General features: G+C 45.8%; 1 protein-coding gene across 1 annotated transcript in view; it reads right to left on the bottom strand.

The window, feature by feature from the left end:
• The window catches only part of LOC144669334 (F-box only protein 47-like), a 44,158-nt gene extending 22,769 nt beyond the window's left edge, over window positions 1-21,389 (bottom strand). The window contains exons 1-5 of the mRNA XM_078531697.1: window positions 21,185-21,389; window positions 19,694-19,855; window positions 17,687-17,763; window positions 12,785-12,862; window positions 4,790-4,898 (exon numbers count right to left, since the gene is read on the bottom strand). Of these exons, the coding sequence (XP_078387823.1) occupies window positions 4,790-4,898; window positions 12,785-12,862; window positions 17,687-17,763; window positions 19,694-19,855; window positions 21,185-21,389 (631 nt within the window). The remainder of the gene's footprint in view (window positions 1-4,789; window positions 4,899-12,784; window positions 12,863-17,686; window positions 17,764-19,693; window positions 19,856-21,184) is intronic.
• Window positions 21,390-26,602: the final 5,213 nt, after the last annotated feature.

Raw genomic sequence — 26,602 nt, forward strand, 5'->3', positions numbered from 1 at the left:
AGGTTAACAATATCAAAATGGCTCCTTATCTCAGTGTTAGCACAAAATGGCGTTTTGACCTTGTTAGCTTGTTACAATGAATGTAACTTAAATTAACCTGAAAATGGTTAGGTTACACTAAACTCTAGTACCCAGACTTACTCACAGCAGGCCAGAACATGATTCTAAAATGCCAAGCAAGAGCTGGGGGCCCTTGTTCCAGAGAAATCACTGGTAGACTTGTTTTAAATTGAAAATGGTGAGCAAAAGAATTTTAAAAAGTCATATCCAAATGCCTATCAGCGTACAAAATAATGCTATAAAATATAGGCACAAATTCTTTAGCCTTTTTGAGCTAATAGGTGATCACCTTTCCTAGAGCTTAACTAACTAAGCAAGTTTATGCTCTCTAATACTGCAAAATTTTGCTGCTGCTTAAAACCTCATCAACAAAAGCACAATAGCAGTGTTAGATTGCTCTAATGTGATCTGAGACAGAGGTAGGTTGAAGGTAAGCAATTGTGTTTCCTTACATAGTCAGATGCTATAGCAGGGATATGCTAGTGGCAAAGATGCAGAGCAAACACGAGGCACTTCCGCCAGAGGAAGGAAATTGGGTGAGCTCCTGGCTGCTTCGCCCTCGTCTTTTAACAATCAGCTCAAGAGCAGCATCAGCAAAAGCCTGGAAGCAGGCTACCTGGCCATTTAAATGCCCTTAAATGGCAAGGAACAGTATGATGCACAGGAGGTTCCAAAAATAGGGCGAACATTTTAAAACACATTTAAACTGCTATTTGTGTATGGGACATATAAAACACATGAGAGTTACTGTGTGGATAGAGAGCTTTGTTGTGTGCCAGAAATAAACTCCCTTCCCCTCTCCAGGCCAGATCAGTTCTTTTCTGACGGATACAATGATTTCACTCGCGAAAAATGGACTGTGCACGGTCCAGAAGATGGTATGAAGAAAAAAAAGGCTTGCATTTTATATTACACCTTTCACAACCTCAAGACATCCCAAATGCTTAACAGCCAATGAAGTATCATTCAATCATAGAATGGTCACAGCACAGAAAAAGGTCATTCGGCCCATCGTGTCCGCACTGGCTTTCCGCAAGAGCAACTCAGCTAGTTGCACTGTCCACCTTTTCCCCATTGCCCTGCAAGTTTTCTCTATTCAGATAATTATTCAATTCCCTTTTGAAAGCCACAATTGAATCTGCGTCCATCACACTCTCATGCAGTGCATTCCAGATTCTAACCGCTTGTTGCATAAATTTTATGAAGCATAGCCGCTATTGTAATTTAGGAAACATTGCAGCCAATTTGCACACAGCAAGCTCCCACTAACAATAATACAATAACAACCAGATAGTCTGTTTTTAGGCGTTGGTTGAGGGATAAATATTGACCAGAATACCAGGGAGAACTCCCCTTTTCTTTTGAAACAGTGCCATCAGATCTTTTATGTCCACCCGGTTGATGTTTGGAGAAAAACCTGACCTCCACTTTCAATGACATCCTACTGGTGTCCCATCAGCAGTGGAATGGAGATCAGAACTCACCATGTGAGAAATCACAGGAATGCAAACGTTAGTCCTATCGGTCCATTGCACAGCACATCAATGCTCTAAGGAACCCCACAGCTTAGGCTCTTCCATGCAGTTATATGATCAGGCTGATATGTTATTCCCTCGAAAAGGAGACAGCACAGAGACTTTAAACTTTTATGTCACTTGACAAACTAAATAACTTTACATAATATCGCAGCAGTCTCTGGTGGCAAAACTAAAGCACTGCAACTGACAAACTTATTTAAGAGATAAAAACAAAAAACTACTGCGGATGCTGGAAATCCAAAACAAAAACAGAATTACCTGGAAAAACTCAGCAGGTCTGGCAGCATTGGCGGAGAAGAAAAGAGTTGACGTTTCGAGTCCTCATGACCCTTCAACAGAACTGAGTAATATTAGGAGAGGGGTGAAATATAAGCTGGTTTAAGGTGGGGGGGGAGGGGGGAGAGAAGTTGGTGGGGGGGGTGGTTGTAGGTACAAGCAAGCAGTGATAGGAGCAGATAATCAAAAGATGTCACAGACAAAGGAACAAAGAGGTGTTAAAGGTGGTGATATTATCTAAACGAATGTGCTAATTAAGAATGGATGGCAGGACACTAAAGGTACAGCTCTAATGGGGTGGGGTGGAAAGACTGACAGGGCATTAAAGATATAGATTTAGAAATAATGGAAATAGGTGGGAAAAGAAAAATCTATATAAATTATTGGAAAAAACAAAAGGGAGGGGGAAGAAACGGAAAGGGGCTGGGGATGGAGGAGGGAGTTCAAGATCTAAAGTTGTTGAATTCAATATTCAGTCCGGAAGGCTGTAAAGTGCCTAGTCGGAAGATGAGGTGCTGTTCCTCCAGTTTGCGTTGGGCTTCACTGGAACAATGCAGCAAGCCAAGGACAGACATGTGGGCAATAGAACAGGGTGGAGTGTTAAAATGGCAAGCGACAGGGAGGTTTGGGTCTTTCTTGCGGACAGACCGCAGGTGTTCTGCAAAGCGGTCGCCCAGTTTACGTTTGGTCTCTCCAATGTAGAGGAGACCGCATTGGGAGCAACGAATGCAGTAGACTAAGTTAGGGGAAATGCAAGTGAAATGCTGCTTCACTTGAAAGGAGTGTTTGGGCCCTTGGACGGTGAGGAGAGAGGAAGTGAAGGGGCAGGTGTTGCATCTTCTGCGTGGGCATGGGGAGGTGCCATAGGTGGGGGTTGAGGAGTAGGGGGTGATGGAGGAGTGGACCAGGGTGTCCCGGAGGGAACGATCCCTACGGAATGCCGCCGGGGGGGATGAAGGGAAGATGTGTTTGGTGGTGGCATCATGCTGGAGTTGGCGGAAATGGCGGAGGATGATCCTTTGAATGCGGAGGCTGGTGGGGAGATAAGTGAGGACAAGGGGGACCCTATCATGTTTCTGGGAGGGAGGAGTAGGCGTGAGGGCGGATGCACGGGAGATGGGCCGGACACGGTTGAGGGCCCTGTCAACTACCGTGGGTGGAAAACCTCGGTTAAGGAAGAAGGAGGACATGTCAGAGGAACTGTTTTTGAAGGTAGCATCATCAGAACAGATGCGACGGAGGCGAAGGAACTGAGAGAATGGGATGGAGTCCTTACAGGAAGCGGGGTGTGAGGAACTGTAGTCGAGGTAGCTGTGGGAGTCGGTAGGCTTGTAATGGATATTGGTGGACAGTCTATCATCAGAAATTGAGACAGAGAGGTCAAGGAAGGGAAGAGAAGTGTCAGAGATGGACCATGTGAAAATGATGGAGGGGTGGAGATTGGAAGCAAAATTAATAAATTTTTCCAGGTCCCGACGAGAGCATGAAGCAGCACCGAAGTAATCATCGATGTACCGGAGAAAGAGTTGTGGGAGGGGGCCGGAGGAACAAGGAATGTTCCAATACCCCATAAAGAGACAGGCATAGCTGGGGCCCATGCGGGTACCCATAGCCACACCTTTTATTTGGAGGAAGTGAGAGGAGTTAAAGGAGAAATTGTTCAGTGTGAGAACAAGTTCAGCCAGACGGAGGAGAGTAGTGGTGGATGGGGATTGTTCGGGCCTCTGTTCTTAAGTCTAGGCTTTCCAATCATTTATTTTACTGCTGATAACAACCTATTTATTTTCAAACCTTATGGAGCCATTTACTTTAATTCAGTTATCACGATCATTAAGCAATTGGAAAATCAACAGCTAACTATTATCATAAAAACAAAAAGCTAAAAGCTACTGCAGATGCTGGAAATCCAAAACAAAAACAGAATTACCTGGAAAAACTCAGCAGGTCTGGCAGCATCGGCGGAGAAGAAATCAGTCAATGTTTCGAGCCTTCATGGCCCTGGCCATGAAGGCTCGAAACGTTGACTGATTTCTTCTCCGCCGATGCTGCCAGACCTGCTGAGTTTTTCCAGGTAATTCAGCTAACTATTATCAGTGTTTTACTACTGAAACTAGACCATGAATCCCATTTGACTGTACATCCCTCTTAAAAAGGAGTTAATCGTCAGGCTCCTTATTAAAAATCAAATAGTTACAAAAAGTTATGCATTGAACTTATCCTATTATTTTTGTATACACACATATATTCTTTTCTTGAAGTGCATGCCTCTTGTTGGTGTCCAAGTGTCAATTTTGCCCAAGTGTCAATTCTTCACGTGTGAGCCTTATATGTAAGTGTTGACAAGCTATTTTATCATATAGAAAAGCTCATGTCACTGGAAAGCGATCAGGAGCAGGAACAATGGCAGATTTTCTTCCTCCGCAACCCAGGGCTGATAAGGTCAACTGCTGGCCCAGCTAGAGGCCAGCTCTTCAACTAAACAGTAGCGATCAAACCTGGGACTTTTTTGGTTTGTATGACTTAGAACCACACCAAGAGTGCATTTATCCACTGACTCATCAATGTCTGTACATATTATTTTTTGTTTAAACAGTGATTGGTTTTGATGACTTCACTAGGGCTTCTGGCTGCAAAGAATTGCTGAGCCCTGCATTGCATGGGTGCTGAATTAACAGACAGAGCTGGAATGACATGTTCACTGAAGCAAATTGCTGTTAATGGTTGAATCTCTAATATTTTCTCTCAACTCTATAGCACTGTCAGGCTTAGCAGTTTTTCTCAGGCATTTCCCTCGAACATAAATTGACCTAGCTTAGTTAAAATTACGCTTCTATCAATTTACATGTACACCATGTTTTGCAATATGTTTTTACTGATTGGCCTTGTTTGCTGTATTGTAATTTTGACCAATTTACCTGGTCTACTGCATACCACACTTTGCATTTTCCGTGGCAGATTTGCACTTTCGTTCAGAAAATTAAACACACGGTGGCACTCCAGCTCATCCCAGCCTGCTATAAGAGTCTGCAGGAAGGCAAAAGAAAATATGTATTACAAAGCAAAGCAAAATGTAAAGTTCTCTTTACTTTTCTCCATTAATTTACTTGATTGCTTTCTTCCCTTCAGAAGTTCTCCCAATTTCACAATAGAGATGGAGGATTACTTCTCCAAAGAAAGCCCCTCTACAAACATTCAGGAGGATGAACAGGAGCTGGTAAATTAACTCTCCCTCCAATTTTCTCTTCTGCTCAAGTCATGCCTCACATATGACTCCTATGGGTAAGAAGCAAAACAAAAACTGCCCCAATTCAACACTAAAGGGTAGCATAAAAGTTACGAAGGACGTAAAATGTTTGCAGGCAGGAAATGGAAAATAATGGCTCAGGTCTTCTGGTCTCCAGATGGTTATAACCCGGAGGTACCCTGGAAGATGCACTGGGGGAAATCGCTCGAAAGTCTCAATGCAAGAAATCTGCGGGAATTACCGGGGAAGTTTCAACTTCCATTAGGCAATTCCCCTTCATCCGGAACCCTCTAAAGCTCTGATTTAAAGTCGGTGACTTCGGATAGTTCCAACTCACTTCCCCTACATCCCCAACTGGTTTCCCCCAACCCTCCCCGACAACCCACCATCCCCCAAGTACCTCTCACACTCCAGACCAATCCCCACGCTCGCTGACTATCCCCCCACCCTCTCAACCCCGCCACACCCCCAACCCCTCCTGACCCACCCTACCCCCCCTCACCCACTTACTTTACACACTTACCTCCTCTCTGTAGTTTGTCAAAGTGGTTTTGTGACATTTAAACCTACAGGTATACGCCAGATCGTGGCATAAAAGTGGGTGTACACTCCTGCACTACAAAGGAAGGACTCCAGGAGCAGGTACCCTCCACATTTCTCAGGACGCCCAGTTCGGAAGTCCGGGTGAGAAATTTAGGGCTCCAGTGCAGGGTAAGTAAATAGGAGCAGAGTGGCAAACTCAGTGAATGCCACTCCTCGGAAGATTCGACCCTATAAACTGGCACAGGGGGGAGCTCAAGGCACATCACATGAGCATAGACTGTCTGTTGGAATGTGTTCCATTCATTAGCAGCATGTCCTGATAGGCATAAAAATCAAATAAAAATAAGGTCATGAACAAATAGTATCTTTGTCATTTTCGAAGGACAATGGGCTATCTCTTGGTGCATAATTTTAAAATGTTTCGGTGTGGATAAACCTGGGGCCTCATTATTATATCAGTTTGTTATGCTTCCAAAAATAAATAACTATACCATGACAAAGCACAGTGCCCCATGAATACACAGCCATTCCAGCAGAATTCCCTGTAGCTAGTCCAACAGAATATTCAGAATCTAGAGCTGGACTTGGTTATGCTGCACTTTATCTGAGCATTCGGAGTTTCCAGGATGACCTTTAGAGCCTTTCTTGGTGAGGGCAGAGTCCCCCCCCCGCCTAAGTATGACCCCAGCTCACTGAAACATCGTGACTGCGCAAACTTTGACAAAGATCCAAGGTGGGTACCTTTCAGCACTCTCATGGTGGTGCCCTGCTCTTCAGATTTTTTTGGGCTGGGGCCAAGGGGAGTCAAGTGACACAGTATGTTGGTGCTCCAGTTCCAACTCACTGTCACCAAGAGGCTTTGATCTTTTGCTCAGGGAATACCCAAGCTTACCTGAGTAAAAGCAACACAGACAGGTCAAATGAAAAAGCAAGTTGCCTCCAGCCTACTGCGCAGCTAGAATGGTAGGCATACTAGACTAGTAATTCAGAAACCTGGGCTAATAATTCAGAGATGCAAGTTCAAATCCCACCAGGGCAATTTGAGAATCTAAATTCAGTCTTAAAAAGCTGGTAAAGGTAAAAGTGACTATGAAGTGTCAGACTGTCAAAAAATGCAACTGGTTCATTAATGCCCTAAAGGAAAGGAAACCTGCCTATCTAGCCTATATATAACTCCGGTTCCACACCAACATGCTTAACTTTTAACTGGCTCTGAAAGTGGCCTACCAACTCATTCGGTTGTATCAACCTCCTTATATCAGGGGTACAAGGAGACAGCTCATCACCATCCTCTCAGGGCACTAGGGCTGGCAATAATTGCCAATCTTTCCAATGCCATCCACATTCCAAGGATGAATGAGCTGTGTTGTGAGCTGCCACGAAGCATAGTCATCCCCCCAAAGTTATCCAAGGGTATGGCAAAAACATAGGCCAGAATTTTCTCGTCGGCGTGCGGGTCCGCCCCGCACGCCGACACGTAAAATGACGCGCAGTAACATCGGGCAAGCGTCCCAACGTCACCGCGCGCCATCACGATATTTCGGGTGGCGGGCGTGCGATGATCTCCGATGAGCACCTGCCATTAATTAACCAGTCACTTAAGGCCCTTGAGGCAGCAATTGTCGGAGACTTTTCGGAGGACCATGCGATCTTCAGGTCGTCGTATGGGTGCAACAGGCAGGCCACGTTTGTATAAACCTCATCCACGGGCAGGATAAGAGGGGTGAGTGGGGTGGTGAGTGTTATCTTTCAGGCATTTAATGCTTAAAGTTACTGATACTTGCCTGTGTGAGCAGGAATACTGCAAAATTCTTCACAGCTGCTTGGACAGGAGTAACAGCCTTCAGGTCAGGACTCTGAGTCAACCTCATTTCTGGGGCCTTGCTGGTTTCAGGGAGCCTTCCCTTAGCCTGGGAATGGAAGTTGTGCTATCCAGTGGAGGCATCTCCTCTGAGGAGGAACGGAGGGCCAGAAGCGGGAGGAGGCCAGGAATCCACAGTCAGCCTCCAGGGGAGCCACCTTTGGGAGGTGAGGCGCAGGAACAAGGGGTGCAGGGCCAACAGGAAGTCCAAGGCGGAAGGGGCTATAGAAGACGCCACTATCCTGCTGGCAGGGTATACAGGCGGTAAAGCAGCAACCTCACTATGTCTGAGGTGCAGTGCCAAAGGAGGCTCCGTCTCTCAAGTGAGACAGTCATCTCCATCTGTCAGGTGATAGGCCCGGAGATCTGCACCAACTGTGTGGGTGGGCACCCCATACCAGTGGCGCTGAAGGTCACGGCTGCCCTCAACTTCTATGCCTCCGGCTCTTTCCAGGGGTCGCTGAGTGATCTTTGCAGAGTCTCCCAATCAGCTGTCCACACTTGTGTCAAGCAGGTGACAGACGCTCTGTTCAGGCATGCATTTACTTTCATCCACTACCACTCGGACGAGGCCAGCCAGACAGAGAGAGCCAGAGGCTTTGCAGCAATTGCTGGCTACCCCCGCGTCCAAGGTGCAATCGACTGCACACATGTGGCCATCAAGGCACCAGCGGGTGAGCCCGGTGCCTTCGTCAACAGGAAGGGATTCCACTCCGTGAACGTGCATAGTGTGTGACCATAGGATGCAGATTCTACAAGTCTGTGCAAGGTACCCTGGCAGCTCCCATGAAGCTTACATCCTCAGACACTCCCAGGTGCCGAGGCTGTTCAGTGCTCCAGCCCGGCTGAATGGATGGTTGCTCGGTGACAAGGGCTATCCCCTCAAAAGGTGGCTCATGACGCCCCTCCGCCATCCAAGAACAGAGGCTGAGCAGCGGTACAATAGGAGCCATGCCTCTGCAAGGGCTGTGGTAGAGAGAACCATCGGTCTTCTCAAGATGCACTTCTGATGCCTGGGCCGTTCAGGCATCTCCAATATCCCTCAGATTGTGTGTCGCTGATAGTGGTTGCATGCTGCGCTCTCCACAATCTGGCACTGGAAAGGGGCGACACAGTGGAGGAAGAAGATATAGACGCAGTTGCTCCAGCTGCACACAATGAGTCCAATACTGAGTCCAAGGTTAAGCACGCACAGGAGAACACTGAGGGGGTAGACGCTAACCCAGGCATCTTCCAGGGAAGGAGAAACACCCGGGAGGCTTTAATCCAGCGAGCCTTCAGCTAGCCCATCACAGATGGGCCTCCAACACAAGCCAGGGCTCCAGGCTCCATACTCGATACCTGAGTGCAAAATCTGCCTGAGTAGGAATATTAACTAAGGGCCTTGTCAATAAAACTCAATGTCAAACAAGTCACTCATAACATCATGGGTTCCCGTCCACCTGCAGAAGTAAGGAATCACCCTGAGCCATGCTCACATATCAAAATTTAATGATTTAACAAAATGAAGCACAAAAAAAAATTACAAGGGTGTTACACATCACACCGAGTGGTCATGAACTAATAGCAGGGCAACATAATACCACCAGTGAGAAACCCATGGTATGCCTAAGGCGCCATAAGTTTACGTTTCCGGGCGCTACATCTAGGTGCTCCCCATTCGCTATCACTGGCATCTGAGACAACCTGCTCACTGTGCTGTCCGTTGGCCTCGATGACCTTCGCGGGCATCCTCTGGCCCGTGGAGCCTTTGATGGCCCCGCTTGGGAGGAAGCGGCCAGTTCCACAGCTGGCATCTCCCCAGTCACCGCAGCCTCATTGGATCCCACAGTCACTGGCAGAGGGGCGGAGGAGCTGCTGCCCTCATCCGGAGCGCCTTGAGAGGAGTCCACAGAGACGACAGGCAGTTCCTGCGCTGATGTGAGGTCGCATCGGATCTCCATGCTCACCGTTGATGGATGGGCACTGAGCTGGGATACTTGGTGCCCAAACCATCTCCCACACTGGCACTGACCAGCTGAGGTCAATGCTGCTGTGAGGGCTTGCAGGTCCGAGCGCAACCCCAGGAGGCCCTGATTGGTCTCCTGGAGGAGCCTCTCCACGAGAGTTGCTACTCTCTCCACGAGAGTCGCCACTCTCTCCATGGAGGAAGCTTGACGCTCGGCCATGAGGCTCATTGCATCGGTGATCCTCCAGCACGGGTACCATGCCACGCATTGCCTCATGTATCTCTGCCAGATCCTCCCGCATTCCCTGCTGCACTTCCAGCGTCTGTTGCCTCACAGACGACTCCAGATGCACACCATCAGCCACCAACCAAGCAGTCCTCCGACAGCCAGGGCCATGGGCACTCTGTTTCCGCCCGCACCTCAAGTGAGTGATAAGTGCCCTAATCGCTGTGCACCGAGACACCAGCCGACGATCTAATTCCCACCGAGGTGCTAGTATCTGCGCTGGTGCCTGCCTGGCAGAGATAGTGTGACGCTGGGCCCTCAGGTGTGAGAGGTGGCCCCTCTGCCTCCTCCTCCCGGCCCTGCTCCGGTGATGCTGAAAGGAAGAACAAGGACATTTGTTTAGTTAAAGTAGAGACATTGTCAATGTGCATGCCTGGCTCCCGGCTCATCCTTCCATAATCAATGGTCAACCCATGTTGCAAGTTTCAATCGCTGAGCATTCAGCAGTGCCATGTGCCAGTGCTGGGACACACATGATGACCTCAGTGCTCGGCAATCTTACCTCCCCGCGGCACTCCAGCCTCTCTGCCACCGGTGGACCTGGGCGTATGGCGCCTCTCCAGATCCATCGCCTCTTGCTCATATCTGGTGACGATGGCCAATTGGGCCTGGGCTCCACCAGTCCGCATCCTCTGCCAACTTGGTACTCACCCTTCCCAAGCGCAAGAAGTCGTTGAATCGCATGCAGCACTAGACCCATGTGCGTCACACCACATCATGGGAGCTGACTATCTCTGCCACCTCCTCCCGGGCACATTTGGTCAGGTGGGGGGGGGGCCTCTGCCTCCCGGCATTGTGTGCAGTCTTCTCCTGAAAAGGAGAGAAGAGCATTGATTAGTCCACCCTGTACCTGGATTCCCATCGCATCCTTGCCACCCCAACTAGAGTGGGACATTGCAGGACTCCAGTGCTTCATCACCCCGAAGCTGCAGCACACTCACACCAAGAAGCCAGGGCTGACCCCACCTTGCCCACATGCTGTCTCCATCACATTTGGCACCACACGGTCTAACATTGCAAAGCAAAGAGGCACAAGCACGTGGAACGCCAAGGGCACCAGATGGATTGGTGCCCCGCCACCTGGAAGCTCCCCTTCCAGCATGTCAGCACCCTGACTTCGACATGTTTCGCAGTTCCACCACTGTGCTCAGGTGCAGTGCCTTGAGGTTACCCCCAAAACTGGTACTCTGGGTGTCAGTGTCACATGTGCTGTGGGTGCAGAACCCATTCTCAGCACTACCCTCTCAGGGTGAACTAGGCATGGGCAATATCTGCTGGCCCACCCAGCGAGGGAAACATGCTGTGAATGATTCAATGCTGTAACTGCGCTCAGAGTTGCGGGGTTGCGGGGGGAGCCTGGGGGGAAAGCCTACCTGCTGTATTAAGTGACCTCTGCCAACATGGTACTCACCCTTCCCGAGCGCAAGAAGTCGTTGAATCACTTGCAGCACTGGACCCACATGCGTTGCACCACGTCATGGGAGCTGACTATCTCTGCCACCTCCTCCCAGAACGTTTTGTCAGGTGGGGGGGCCTCCGCCTCCCATCCCTTGGAACGAGGACCTCCCGCCGTGCTGCCACCTCCTCCAAGAGGGCTGCTAGGCACTCGTCAGAAAACCGAGGGGGAAACTGCCCCGCCTCCCTACCTTCCAGCCTGGCCTGCTCTCCAGCAGCACTCTGGGGAGCTCTTCTACTGGCCATGATGAACAGCCTTTGCAAGGCTGCCAGCGCAGTATTTGAAAAGGCCGCCAGGTCGCCATTGGACCCGGCAGTCATTACACTCCTGCTACCGCCCGCCCATTCCCGCTATCCTCAGGAGCCGCGCTTCACAGGCCTTAATTGGCCGGCCACGTAAAATGGCGATGGGGAGCCGATCGTGGGCAGCGATCGGCTCCGCACCCGAATCCCAAACGGCCCGCCCGACGGGGAGAAAATTCTCCCCATAAAGACCATTCAGCCCACTATGCCTGCTCCTTCCACAGTCTACACGACTGTCTAACCATAGCCTCCCCAATCAAATTTCATACCCCCATATACTTACATGGATCTAACAAATTTATTATTATTTCTATGACCTATAACACCATTTTAAAACAGGTATTGATCAAAAAAGAGGTGAATAAACAATTGCCAATCATTTGGCGCAGAATTTCACCCTTGTCAAGCGGGCTCGGCAGGAAACTGACCGCTGCCCGTGATCGGGGCTGGAAGGCGATTTCACGCTGGCGAGGCCCACCCAGCGTGAAACATGAGCGGCAGTGCTCAGCGCTGCCTGTGTGGGCGAGGGGGAGGAGTGCGAGCGGGGCAAGAGTGAACTTTGCGCATGCGTGCAAATGCACGCTTCACAATCCCTCTGAGGCACAGAGCTGCCTCAGGGTGATGAAGGCATAAAAAAGAGTAATAAAGAAAATAAAAATGTCACGAAACATATCCCTCCATGTGGCTCTGTCACATGAGCAGGGACATGTTAAAAATGAGTTCTAAAAATTTTTGTTGTTTTTCTATTTACTGCCCGAAACCTCATCCCACCCGTGGATGGGGTTTCATTAAAAATGCAAACGCCGCCTTGGCCTATTCACCCACCCGCCAACCGAACGGTTGGACGGGCAGCGGAAAATTCAATTTAATTTATTGATTAAGGGCCTTAATAGGCCTCTTAATTGTCGGCGGGCCCGCTGCCGCCTCTCGCGCATGCCCACTGAGCGAAATGTCGCGATAGTGCGCAATGACGTCAGGATGCTCGCCCGACGTCATCGCGCACTATTTCACTCCCATTCGGGTCGGGCGCGTGCCCACCCATGGGATGAAAATTTCTGCCCACGGAATCTGTTACCGCACAGAAGGAGGCCATTCGGCCCATTGTGTCTGCACCAGCTCTCTAAATGAGCGATGCACCTAATGTCATTTCCCCTGTAACCCTGCACATTCTTCCTTTTCAGATAATAATCCAATTCCTTCTTCAATGCCTTAAAATCCTTAATGTAACTTAATGTAATCACTACTTATAATATGATTGCCTGAGCCTTACCTGCAATAACATCCCGAAACAAGTAAATCCTGAACACTGTACAAGCATAGTACAGCCACCCATCCTAAAGCATGGATTCTGACAAAAGGAAAGAATAAAATGGCACCTTCAAGAGCAGTATTAACAAAGGAGCAGAAGATATTGGAACAAAAAATCTAGGATAACCTTTTGTGAGGGCCAATTCAGGGTTGCCCATTTCTGATAATGAATCACATTGAAACATCAACCTTTCGCTTCTCTTTCAGATGCTGAACAACCTGCGATGAATTTCCAGAATTTCCTTTTTTATTTCAGAATTTAAGATTCGTAATTTTTTTCTTTGGATCTTAACAAACATGTTGGAATTGAACTACATAACCAAAACTGTAGAATAGAAGGCAGAGGAATTAATGGGCAATCTGTAGTGCTCTGGCCATGCAAATTGCACCTTGAGTCTAACATCCAGGTCTTGATGCAAAAACACATCCAATTGTTGGAGGTATTGTAGAGAAGGGCGACGAGGCTGATCCTTATAGTCAAAATTCTGAAAAATGGCAGAAATTTTGGCTTTTCAGCCAGGAAAGGAAGCAACTCAGAGGGGATCTTACACAGAATTTACGGCACAGAAACATGCCATTTAGCCCAACAGATCCACACCTGTGTTTATTCTCCACACCAGCCTCCTATCATCCCATTTCATCCAACCCTATTGACATATTCTTTTATTCTTTTCTCTCTCAAATATTTATTTTAGCTTCTCCTTCAATGCATTTGTGCTACTCTCTGCAACTACTCCATGTGGTAGCAAGTTCCACATTCTCACCACTCTCTAGGTAAGGAAGTTTCACCTGAATTCCTTGTTGGATTACAAGAGTACAGAATAAGTTGAAATAATTGAAAATATAAATCTGGAATATCATTCTAACTTGCAAGAGTAGGACAAAGAGACATAAGTTCAAACTAGCAAAAGGGCTAAAAGCAGGATATTCTTCTTTACATAAGGACTAATTAATGTATAAGATATACATCCAGTTAGAGTAGTAACAGACAAACCCTTGAATCTTTTAAAAATGAGGTGTTAGGATCTTAGGAAAGAGGGAGCGCTGGTCAGGAAATCACAGTCTCACAGACCTTGATTTTCTGTCCATGTAAAGTAATGGGCAAAAACATATTGACTTCTCAACCATGAGGCTGGTAATGGCAGTAAGGTAAGGCAAATAGGCTGGATTCTGGAAAGGGTCAGCTCAGACTGCCAAGGAGGTGTACAAAAGATGAAAGGAGTCGGGAAAGTGTGAAAAGGGCCTGGAGTGTCAAGGGAAGAGAAAAGCCTGGGCCAAGCGTGAAGCAGGACTAACAGCATAAATAAAGATTAAATAGCCTGTAAGGTTCAAGGGAGCAAGTAGGAAAATGACAGAACAGAAGTAGGTCAGAAAGGAGCATGGCCAGGGTTTGAGGATAAATCTGACCATGGCAGTGTGTAAGCATTTAGGGCTGGATGAGTTGACGATTATGACCATAGAAACAGGGCTAGGGCCAGAAAAAGAACTTGCACTTATACAATCTTTTATGGACTTGGATGTATCAAAGCGCTTTACAATGAAGTATTTTTAAAGTGAAGCCACTGTTGTAATGTAAGAAACATAGCAACCAATTTGCACACAGCAAGATTCCACAAACAGCAATGAAATAATAGACAGATAATCCATTTTAGCAATGCCAGTTGAGGGATAAATACTGGCCAAGACAAAGGGGCAGCTCTTCTTTGGAAAGTGCTTTGAGGTCTGTAACATCTACCTAAGAGGGCACACAGGGCTTAAGTTTAACATTTCATCAGAAAAATGAATATAAAACATGGGTGAGGCTAAACAGAGGCACAGAAGCTATTTTTAGGACCTCCATAGGTTGGGAAGGGAGCTGCAAATTGCTCTGATCGCCTGCTATCATGTCCGACCCATTTTGGAAATAAGCAGTCAGAGTGCCTGCCTGTTTCAATCGTGAGCTTACTTCTACCACACAAATCAGAGTCCAAAACTGTTCATAGGACCTGATATAATTTTCAGGGTCCAATGGGTGAAAGAGTGCACTAGTTTTTCTGTTTTCTTCATTGTTAAGAGTTACAAAATATTTATTTTCAAAAGTTTTCTGAGATACTTATCAATGGCAGACTGGAGACGGTGGCCTAGTGATAATGTTGCTGGACTAGTAATTGAGAGATCCAGGCTGATGGTCTGGGGACATCAGTTCAAATCCCACCACAGCAACTGATGGGATTCAAATTCAATTAATAAATCTGGAACATTAAGCTAATCTCAGTAATAGTGACCATTAAACTATCATTGATTGTCGTTAAAAACCCATCAGATTCACTAATGTCCTTCAGGGAAGGAAATCTGCTATCCTTACACGATCTGGCCTACATATGACTCCAAGTCCACAGCAATGTGGTTGACTTTTAACTGCCCTCTGAAATGATATAGCAAGCCATGCAAGGGAAATTAGGGGTGGGCAGCAAACGCTGGCCTTGCCAGCGATGCACACATCATATAAAAGAATAAAAAGAAAAAAAATTTGAGATCTGTGTACTTATACTGAAGCACATGAAAGATGAAAATAATTCAATTAATTGGCATATTGTCACGACTCACTGGGGATAATGCGCTGTAATATCAAGCCCCACTGTTCCCCAAGCCACGACAAATGTGAAAAGTTTGACCAAACCACCAGATTACCCCAATTCTTCCTAACAGTTTAACAGAATATGAGCACCAGGTTCGTAAACTTAATAAGTAAATAAGTGTTTATTGAACAAACTTCCGTTAACCAGCGGCAAAAGAAATATGAACTGCCAATTTCTAACACTGTAACTTAAACTCTACCCCCTTCTAAAATCCCTACACACACACACACACACACATACATAGACACATAAAGCACACAAATCATGGATTCTAAGAGTGGGATAAAACAGTTCAATAGCATCAATTCCAGAGTACAGGTTTTGATGGGTTGATTTTGACCGACGTCTTCCAAATTCCTTTCAGTTCTTGTTGATGACACGAGGTGGTCTTCCAGCACTTCCAGTATTTAGTTCACTGGTTGAGCACTTGCCTTTCAATGTCTCTAATGGTGATTTTCCCCTTTGCCTCTTGACAGGGGTTTTCAGAGCGAGCAGGTTATAGAGATGTGAGGAGAAATGCCAGCTAGCTATTATTGTGGAATTACTGGAATCTCGCACACCCCGGAGAAAGAGGTTTTGGGTCTTGTTGCTTTCAGGCTAGGAGCTATTCTGCTGCCCTGCTCTTCACACAAACCTTGGTCACCTGGTCAGGAGCCAATTAAAATGCTGTTGTCTGGGAGCTCCCTTGGTCCAGCACTCCTTTCTGACACCATCCTGTCTTTCATGGCACACTCTGTTCCAGGACTGCTACACTGTATATATCGCTCATTCTGTTCCAGTGGACAAGTCTTTCAAACTGCAGCCATTGCAATTTTAATCCACAATCCAACAGAAAATAAAAAGATATGTTCTTCACAATAGTCCAACAGAAACAAAAAGACATGGTCCCTACAATATTTCATTCTTTTTGAAGAGGTCTGTAACAATGATTATTGCAAGAGTCCTGCTCAAACATACTTAAATTTAGGATTTTAATTTTGAGTTTTCTTTCAGAAAACAGATATAAAGAAATGCTGAAATTAAAACAGAAAATTCTGGAAATACTGATTGGGTCTAGCAGTTGCTGTGGGGAGAGAACATTTGGAAATGGGAGTTCAGGGGAGAGATGGAAGAATGGAGTCTTGGGGAATAATGAAGACTGGTCACTCAGAGTGAGAGATAGGAAGAATGGCATTCCCTCTCTCTCGCCCTCTGTTTCCCCTTCTCGCCTGCTCCTGAGTGGCCTCCAAATTCTTGAAACTTCTCACACAACAGCTGTTGGTGCATAAACAACAAATAAGAATTCTCAACCACAGGGCACCCAGCCTTTAGAAGGTAAATCCAATAACATTTGTAGAAGTCATCTGATCAGATTCCATGTGATCTGGCATCACATGGTTAGGCATCACGTGGCCAGAACAGCATATAATGGAACTCGAGGAATGCCTCCAGCCAGAGTTGCCAACCCAACTTTATTAATATGTCAGGTACTAATGAATTACTAACAGCTCCCCACCCACCAGACCCCAGCACTTCAAACATTAGCAGCTGTGGCACTCAAAGGGAAGGGTCCCAGATAGGGATCTGCAGGACATTAGCCCCCTCCATTTTGGCTAGGATCTCCCAGGGGCACTCTGCCCCTACTGCAGCCACAGCACCCCGCAAGCTGCCAATGTTGCCGATGCCAGGATTCAGGCGTCCTTCCCTGAATGGAAAAGGGCCTCAGGATGGCAGTGACCTAGGAAGCCTTCTACACAGAATGAACTGAAATCACAGCCTGCTGGCTGGGCTCCAGAATCAGTTGAAGGTGAAAAAAGAAGGAACGCCAGAGGAAATGCAGCCAATCCCAGGATATGTGGCTTATCCAGTTTACGGAACATACAATGACCATTTTGAAAACAACGACACCCGATGGAAGACTCAGGTAGCCCAAATTTACTAGTTTACTGCAGTTGTCTTTATTGAACCTAGAACCTTCCTGGTTTATATGAATCAGGTGCACTGTGCAGGTGCATTTATCCATGAGTCATTTTGGATGTTCTCGACCCATTCTGGGTTGTATGGCAAATTTAACATCTTCAGGGCGGGCATAAATTTGGCACAACAATATCATTCATTCCAAGCTGCAGTGTTTGCTAACCTGGAAAAATTATACTGCAACAGTTTAGATTTTGCCATGGCTCAACAGGCTTGACATTAACGATTATTTATACTGAATTTATCCTATAAGCTGCATTTTTTAAATCTTTACAATCGTGCTATCTTACCTTTAATAATTGGTTATGCACAAATTTTAGCCTCTCTTTAGTGGGCAACAAAAGAGTACACCTTTTAAACAGCAAACCTGGGTGGGAGAAACCAAAAATTACTATTGTGGTAATATGGTGCACAGATTGATGAGGTCCATGATTGCAAAATGCAAAACGTTAATTACAATCCACTTTCAGTCTTTGATGAGTTAGATGACCTCAGCTGAAGAAGCTATTGAGTGCTAGATTTGGTCCCTCTCCATTCGGAGTATGGGGGAATTTGGAAAGGCCACCAGTGAACAGAGGAAATAGTATATTGGGGGGAGGGGCCACACCAGTAAACGGAGGAACTGAGAATAGGCTCCAGCATACGGGAAATCGATGGAGAGCAGCAGGGAATTAAAGAGAGCACCAAGGAATTCAGGGAATTAAGGAGAGCACCAGAATTCGGGGAAGGTTCCAGTAAGTGGGAGAACTGGGGAGGACGCAGATGGGCTGAAGAAGCTGGAGTTGTTCTCCTTAGAGAAGTTTGAGAGGAGACTTGATAGAGATGTCCAAAATCACTAGGCATCTAGACAGAGTAGCTGTTCCTTTTGCCAGAGGGGTCGAGAAGCTGAGGACACAGATTTAAGGTGATTGGCAAAAGAACCAAAAGTGACATGAGAAAACGTTTTTTTTTTATATACAGCGAGTGGTCAAGATCTGGAATACACTGCCTGGGAGTGTGGTGGAAACAGATTCAATTGTGGCTTTCGAAAGGGAATTGAATAAGCATCTGAAGAAAAAAAAATGCAGGTTTATGGGGAAAGGGCAGGGGAGTGGGACTAGCTGAATTGCTGTTGCAGAGAGCCACTGCAGACTTGTTGGGCTGAATGGTCTCCATCTGTGCTGTAACCTTCTATGACACCAGCATTAGGTTCCTTTCTCTAGAAAGAAGACTGAGACAACCTGACAGAGGTCTTTAAAATTATGACAGGCTTCCACAGAATAGACACAAAGGTGTTTCCACTTGTGGGGACTCCAAAGCCAGGGACCGAAATATAAAATAGTCACTAATAAATTCAGTAAGAAGTTCAGGAGCAACTTCATTACTCAGACTGGCGAGAATTTGAAACTCGCTACCACATGAGTGATTGAGACAAATAGCATACATTGATTTAAAGGAAGCGAGGTAAGTATATGAGGGAGAAAGGAATAAAAGGTTATGTTGCCAGGGTGGGATGAAGTAAATATTGGGAAGAAGCTTGTGTCGAGTATAAACACAAACATAAACCTGTTGGGCCGAATGGCCTGTGTCGGTGCTGTAAATTCTATACAATTCTATGTATGACCCTCCTTAAAACTCCGTATCCCAGGATAAGGAAAGATCAGCCAAATCCCCCCTCCCAACTGATATTTGGTGACCTTTCTGAAGTTGTTACTCGTATTATATAATTCTTTTTCTGCCAGCTGCACACAAAAAAACCCAGAGATGGGGAAAAAAGCCAGGATTTCTGCTTGAAATTGGCATAGTGTGACCCCTGCTAATTGTCTACATGTGTATATGTTGTGAGAGCTGAATTGGGCTATGCTCTAAGCCTCCCCGCACCAACCATCAAATAACTTGCCAATGTAACTAAGTTCACTCATATATCATAAAGTCAGAAAGAGTTATTTCTGCCCATTCTGTCTGTACCTCAGCTGATTTCAGACTGGAGCTACACACTATAGTGCCGTTTAGCTACTCTTTCCGGGATCTTTCTATATTTTTCTTTGTCAAGTGTCTCTTAAACATTGTAATTGAATCAGCTTCAATAACCACTTGGATGAAAAGAAATTCTCCTAAGTTCTCCCTTTATGCTTCTGGCACAAACTAAATTTCTGCTTCGTATGAAGAATGCCATTTGCACAGCAGGCTGCTCGTTTCTGTGGATCAGTCCCCCAGCAAATCGACCTTCAGGCATAGAGGAATCAAAATGATTTGCAAATTTTAAGGGTTGATTTTCAGCACCATTCAGCATGCCTGACCTTGCGTTAGGGTGTTACCTAAAGATCTGTAGTGTTCCATCGCAAATGATTTCTTAGAAATATCGGTAGAGTGGAATCCCTCCAATAGAAGCCGTCTGATTCCAGATGAAGTGGCAATATAGCCCACAATCTGAGTGCCAACCACTTTTGATGCCATGCTCAGAACACTGATGTCTGTCACTGAGAAAACAGGGTAAAAAAGTAAGGTACCATGTTTGTTGATTATGCAAGCACATGATTATACATTATTTTTAAAGAGGGCATAAAGACCCTTCACTGTGAGGAGGATAGTGCCCTTATTTTCTCTCCACACAAGGTGCTCAGACCTATCCATGTCCTGCAACCAAGGGCAGGAGGGCAACTTACTTCAGCGGTTCTGGCAAAGTCCTGTGTAAGAGGGCCTGAGGCTGCAAGTGTTCAAGTTATCTGTGGGAGAGTTATAACCTACACTCAGCATCTTGTTAGAAACTTATAGGCATAAGAAATAAAAACTGCATGCCTCCACTCTGGCACTGTCATCAGTGGCTCAGCACAATGGCCATCACATGTGACAAAACTAAACCAGATAATCTTTTTCCCTCCTTCTTCCCTAATCTTCCAAAAGCACCAGCTCTTGCAAACATGGCAATAATTCTTGGTACCATGTCCAAGTGGTCGTTCTTCATTTGTGAACTGAAGTATTGAAAATCAAACATGGGGGACATCAATCTTGTTCTCAACGAAACTTCCACACATGTGCAGGGCTTATTGGAAAGAGATCAGGAGTGGGAATTTGCCCTGAGATTAGCAAACTGAGGACAGATAAAGAATCAGACATAGGGCCTTTTGATCTGTGTGGCTCCATACTTCACTAGGCAATATCACGTGGAGACTCATAATGCTGCTTCCATGCTTATCTTTTAGTTTTTAGGAACATATTGCAAAAAAAAAGTGATACAACTGCTGAATCATATCAGCAATCATTAATGTTTACAAACCCCACAACCACAGCTGTAAATTACTTTACCAGGGTTGACTCATTAAGATATAATATTGACACCTAACAGTTATTTAATTAATTACAATGAATCATCCAGTGTGGTACTGAACCTAGGGAGCATGAGGATCCCAGATTTGATTTCCACAGTCTGGGCTTAAGTTAGAATTGCGCTCAGTGCTCCTAAGTTAGATGATATTGAAAAAGAATTTAATATTTAGTGGGCCAAGTTGAAACATTTGTGTGTACATGGGCATTGAGTGAGAGCACGATAAAGCTCGGCTGTGATGTCCCTGCCAATCGAATAAACTGTTGACCATCACCATCCAGACTTGTCTGTAACACAGAGTCGCTGGAATGAGGTACTCGAGGGTTGACCTATGGAACTTCATCACAGCATTTCTCAACGTCTTTGTGAGAGATGGAAAGAAATTTAAGATAGTTGGGAAATCAGTAAAAGGAGGAGGGGAGGGGGTGGTTTGGTGGGAGGGAGCAATGATTTTTCTTAAAAGCATGTATTGTGATAATTGTACCTGAAAGATAACACAACACCTTGTGAAAGATTTCAACCGGTATTATCTGGAAGTAGCCACAGTTATATTGTATGTGAAAGTTTTCCAGCCTGTCACCATCCTTCTTGGATTGCAAATGTCTGCAACTTCGTCTGTATTTCTGGTTTGGAATCAGGGTGAAAGCATTTATCCCCAAAGGTACCTCAGCTCCCTCAATGGCTTTCATCTGTTATTTGCAAAGGAAACAGACAAGTAAATGTTACAAGCCAAGCACATCTCGTTTACAACCACTTCCACCTTCTTTTCCTTTCCCCACATCCTCTCTCTCCTTTTCTCCTGAAGGTGGCAACTCAGGTGGAGTATGAGGTCCTGCTGCCCTTCACCCAAGTAGCATTTCCGCCTAGACACAATTTCAGCAGGATGTTTTTCAGAAACTTCACAATACAAAGTTTGACTGGCATAATACCTTAAAACCGTTCCTGAAAAACAAAATAATGATGTCTGAAATCTTAGAAGTCCATTTCTGACTCTTTCTACAGAATCCTTGAAATACGTAACATGCGGGCACACTTCTGCCTAAGGAGTTCTATCTCACTGCTGTGATGGGGAATACAACTAAGTTTAAAGTGGTTCTCTAACTGGGAAACAGGGGGACTCTAGAACAGTGGTTCTCTCACTGGGATCTGTGAACCCCTGGAGATCCATAGAGACATTCTATTGAATCCATTGAATAATTGAGCAGTGGTCGGAAGCTGACGTGGTGTGAGCCAGGAGGCGGGAGCAGAGCGCAGCCGCCACATTACGGTGCAGGCTGGGCTGGCTGTCTCACCTGAGAGGGGAGCGCGCATGGAGGAACATTGAAAGTGGCATTGAGATTGCCAGTTAAACTCACAGTTACCAAGGCTGGTGGTGGGCGCCAGGTGAGTTCAGCCTTGTTCAAGAGCAAGGAGGTTTTAATTAATTAAGTACCGTATAGCATGCAGTGAAAAACAGGCACACCCAGCCAACTGATACCTGTTTAAGTAAATACACGATCTCTTAAAAAGCATTATTAAAACACTCCTCAAAGCAGCATTTTATCAGTATTATAAAGTATTGTAATTTGGGAGGGCGGGGTGTCTGTGATTGCTGATCCATTTGAAAAAGGGTCTTTCAACCAAAATGTTTTGAGAACCACTGCCCCAGAATAGGAATGGCCAACCACATTTCTCCATACCTGCAGTTTCCATGCTTCTTTGGAGATTTTGCAACATAGAATCAAAGAATGGTTACTGCACTCCCTTTAGAATTGTTCCCTTTAATTTATATTGCCTCTCCCCCGTTCTTCCTACCAAAATGTAAAACTTCACACTTCTCTGCATTATATTTCATCTGTAACATGTCCACCCATTCCACCAGCCTGTCTATGTCCTCTTGAAGTCTATCACTATCCTCCTCACGGTTCACAATACCTTCAAGTTTTGTGTTGTCTGCAAATTTTGAAATTGTGCCCTGTACACCCAAAACTAAGCTATTAATATGGGTCAAGAAAAGCAGTGGTCCTAGTAATGACCCCTAGGGAATACCACTGGCTAAGAATTATGGCCATAACTGTTACGTTTTTGAATCAATCAATCAATGCACTTGTATTGTCCTAACGGAAATTCGCTGAGGGTATAATCGCTTATGCATGACCAAAATAAAAAAGAGAGAATTACATCAGCAAGACCACAACCCGTGTCCCTACAGTGCAGCGCCAACATCACAGCTGAAAAAGAGAAGAGGGAGGGGAAAATAGAAAAAGAATCTTAGGTCTTCATGTTCCCCACCCCCCCCCCCCCGCAACCCCGGTACAGATACAACCAATGGATACAAACGTGGCCATGTCCTCCAAAATGTCCCCTGGTGGTGTATGAGGAATGAAGGTGAGGCAAAATGCAGTGTTTTGGAAAGTTCTCTGATCCCAGGTAGACACAGTCCGTCAGCAGACACATAGCCAACCTTGAAATTCTGCTATTCCTCTGCTCCAGAAAGTTCCAGACCGAGGTGACTGCCTGCTTTTGCTGGCTCAGCCCACCCTTGTGCAGAGATATTCCAGCCCAAAAGTCCCCTGTTGAGCAGCAACATCTCCAGCGCAGCGACAGTCATCTCCGAGGCCATACTGTCATAGGTCTACTGTTGACCAAAGAACCGACCCATAGAAGAGGAGGTGGGAGACGATCAATGCACTGAACACCCCTGAGTTACAACTGAAATAGTTACGTTGAAAGGGCCGCTCCTGCACGACCAATCGCTGTTCTGGAGGCTTCGTCTGTTCATGCGGAACCCTCTCTCAGACAACCACCATCTTTAGAACGCTGGGGGAAAAAAATTTACCTCAGAGATTTTCCATGAGCTCAATTTATTCATTCACAGGATGTGAACTTCGCTGGCTGCACCAGCATTTATTGCCCATCCCTAGTTGCCCTTGAGAAGGTGGTGGTGAGCTGCCAGCAATGTCAGTGGCTATTCCTGTCTGTAAGCCCTCATTCCCTTAGAATCATACACAGCAAGCATTTGCATGCCCAATAGCTAGCTGGGTATTGTGGATAGATGGTGAGCCCAGGGATGAAACAGAAATATTTGTCACTATATTCAGACACCATGTAATTTTCCTTACATCCGAAAACAGTAGAATAAACACTACCAGACAATGACTGAGGCTGCAAGCTAACAATGTTTTTAATATTAATAAATCTAAGTAACAGCAGCAAATCTAAACAGCAGATTTTTAGGAATATGTAGTTTAACTATCCTTTGAACTATATAACTCAATGTAAAACTTTGATGTAAAACAAGGTCCCTGGCTATAACCTTACTTGGGTTCTCTGCTAACCTTCCATGGAGCCCCCTTGCCTAAATATTTCTGATGACTTCATAAGGACTGAACAACTGGCCTTGTCAGCCCCTTTCAGGTTTTTCCTAAACAAAGGAAATCAAAGATGTATCTCTCAAGCTCAAATATGGTTGTTAAACATATACTTTAAAAGTCACAAAAGATATTCCTATGCAAATTGAATTCTTTAGCCTTTCTTCCTGGGAACATATTGGGCTTTTTTCAAAATGTTGGACTAACTGAGATCTTACAAATTTAAAATAACAGTAGCAATACGCATTTGCATATGAGGGCTTGAATTTTCGCTCTCAGATCGGGAGCGCAGAGTCGGGACTTCTCCCGGCTCTGCAAACTTGACCTGGGAGGAAGCGCCCCGAAAGTTGGAAGTTTTGTTCAAGATGGGGGTGGAGGGGGGGTGGGTGGTTCTCTGGGCAGCGGAGCAGGTGACTCCGGAACAAGTGTGAAGACTGCCGGGTGTGGAGGCGGGCTGGGACAAGTAAGGTTAAAACAAAAAGCAGCCCTCCAGCCATCACCCCTCACACTCCCATACACTCCCCATGCCACTTCATCAAGCACCATAACCCCTCATTCCCTCCATGTCAACCTCTGCCCCAAGGCCCTATATAGCCTCTATGCCAACTTAATACCAACTAATGCCCATCCACCCGCCATCCTTTGCCCTTACACCTCCCATGTCAACTCACTCAGTATCCCACCATGGGCAGACCTCAGGATCCATGTTGAGATTAAATAGTATAAAGTTCTAAGTGTCTATTACAGACTTAATTTTTAAAAGTTCTCATTCATAAAAACCCATTCACAACATTTATATTCTTTCAACTAAATAATCCCTCATGAGAACAAATATTTAATTTAAGTGCTTAATTCCTTATAAAAACATGCACTGGAATTTATAGTCCCACTTCAAAGAGTCTATAAACTGTCAATCAAACTGTGAAATGGAAGACATCCTACTGTGATAATGGAAGGTTGAGAAATCAATCATGCGGCAATAATCCAGTAGTGGTTATCCTCAGGCTTATGTCAACAGACAGAGTGAAATAGCAAGCAATGATTTTTCTAAACACTCCAGACATTTTCTTCAAAGATTTAAAGGGAAGGAGTTTTAAATGCCTTGACATCTTGACAGACATTTTTGACAATTGCCTTTGGCAATTCAACAGTTCCTCTTGACAGCTCTCTTGACACTTCCAATGAGTTTATGCACATTTTACACACATTCATGTCCACTTGTAACAATCCCAAAAGGCACCATACCTCTCCCAAAGGGCAGCTTACCTCTTCCAAAGGGCATCTTAGTTTTCCCAAAGGTGCCCCAGGACCATATCCAAAGGGGTGTCCCACTTTTCCAAAACAGTACCCCACCTCTCAAAGAACTCTGCAAAGTTTAGGCTTGCTCCAGCCAGGTCTAATCTGCATATGTCGTGTTTCCCATTCCTGGCTAATGAAAATCAGACTGGAGGTAATTGCTGTTTTAATGGGCAGCTGCCTCCAAGAAACACGCATGCACAAATCCCAACCCGGGCCCATTCCTGTCCTGCGAAAATAAGTGCCAAGTTTGGGGGCGGAACATCCACATTTCCCTGAAATATATAAACAGACACTTCATCACAGGCTTCAGGCAGGCTTGGTCATTTCTTAAATTAATTGTGGATTTAGTCCCATACATAACATATTTGAAAAGAAACATTTTTAGCTCAGTGGGCGGGCACGCGCCCGACCTGACTGAGTGTGAAATGACACATGTTGACGTCAGCCGAGCATGCTGACATCAACACATAGTCGCGCGATAGTTCAGTCGGCGGGCACGCGCTGCAGACGGCAGCGCGCCCGCTGACAATTAAAAGGCCTATTAAGGCCTTGAAGTTATCAATTGTCCTAAATTTTTCACTGCCCATTCAACCCACCGGTTGACGGGCAGGCGAAGAGACCAAGTAGCCTTTGCATTTTTTTCGAAACCTCCTCCACAGGCGGGATGAGGTTTCCAAAAGCAAATACAAATTAATTAAAAACTTTAATTTTTAATTAAAAAATGTCCCTGCTCATGTGACAGGGTTACATGAGGGGACATGTTTTATTAATTTTTTCTGCTGTTTAATAACATTTTCAATATGTTCTTCATCTCCCTGAGGTGGCCCTGTGCCTCATTCAGCATTCTCTCGTGTGCATGTGCCAAGTGCGCGCTAGACCTGCTCGCCCTCCTCCCACCGCCCGCACAGGCAGCACTTAGCACTGCCGCTCGCGTGTCACACTTCGCGAGCCTTAATTGGCCCGGCGGGCGGCTTCCCAACCACCCCCCCCCCACCGATCCCGCACACCAAGGGCAAAGTTCTGCCCATAGAATCATGGAAACATAGAAAGTTTACAACACAGAAAGAGGCCACTTGGCCCATCATGTCTGTGCCGACCGAAAAACGAGCCACCCAGCCTAATCCTACTTTCCGGCATTTGGTACACACAACCTGCAGGTTACAGCACTTGAGATGCACATACAAGCACATTTTAAATGAGTTGAGGGTTTCGCCTCTACTATCGTTTCAGGCAGTGAGTTCCAGACACCCACA

This window comes from Cetorhinus maximus, chromosome 29 (genome assembly GCF_964194155.1).
Source record: "Cetorhinus maximus chromosome 29, sCetMax3.hap1.1, whole genome shotgun sequence".
In the NCBI taxonomy this organism is placed as follows: domain Eukaryota; kingdom Metazoa; phylum Chordata; class Chondrichthyes; order Lamniformes; family Cetorhinidae; genus Cetorhinus; species Cetorhinus maximus.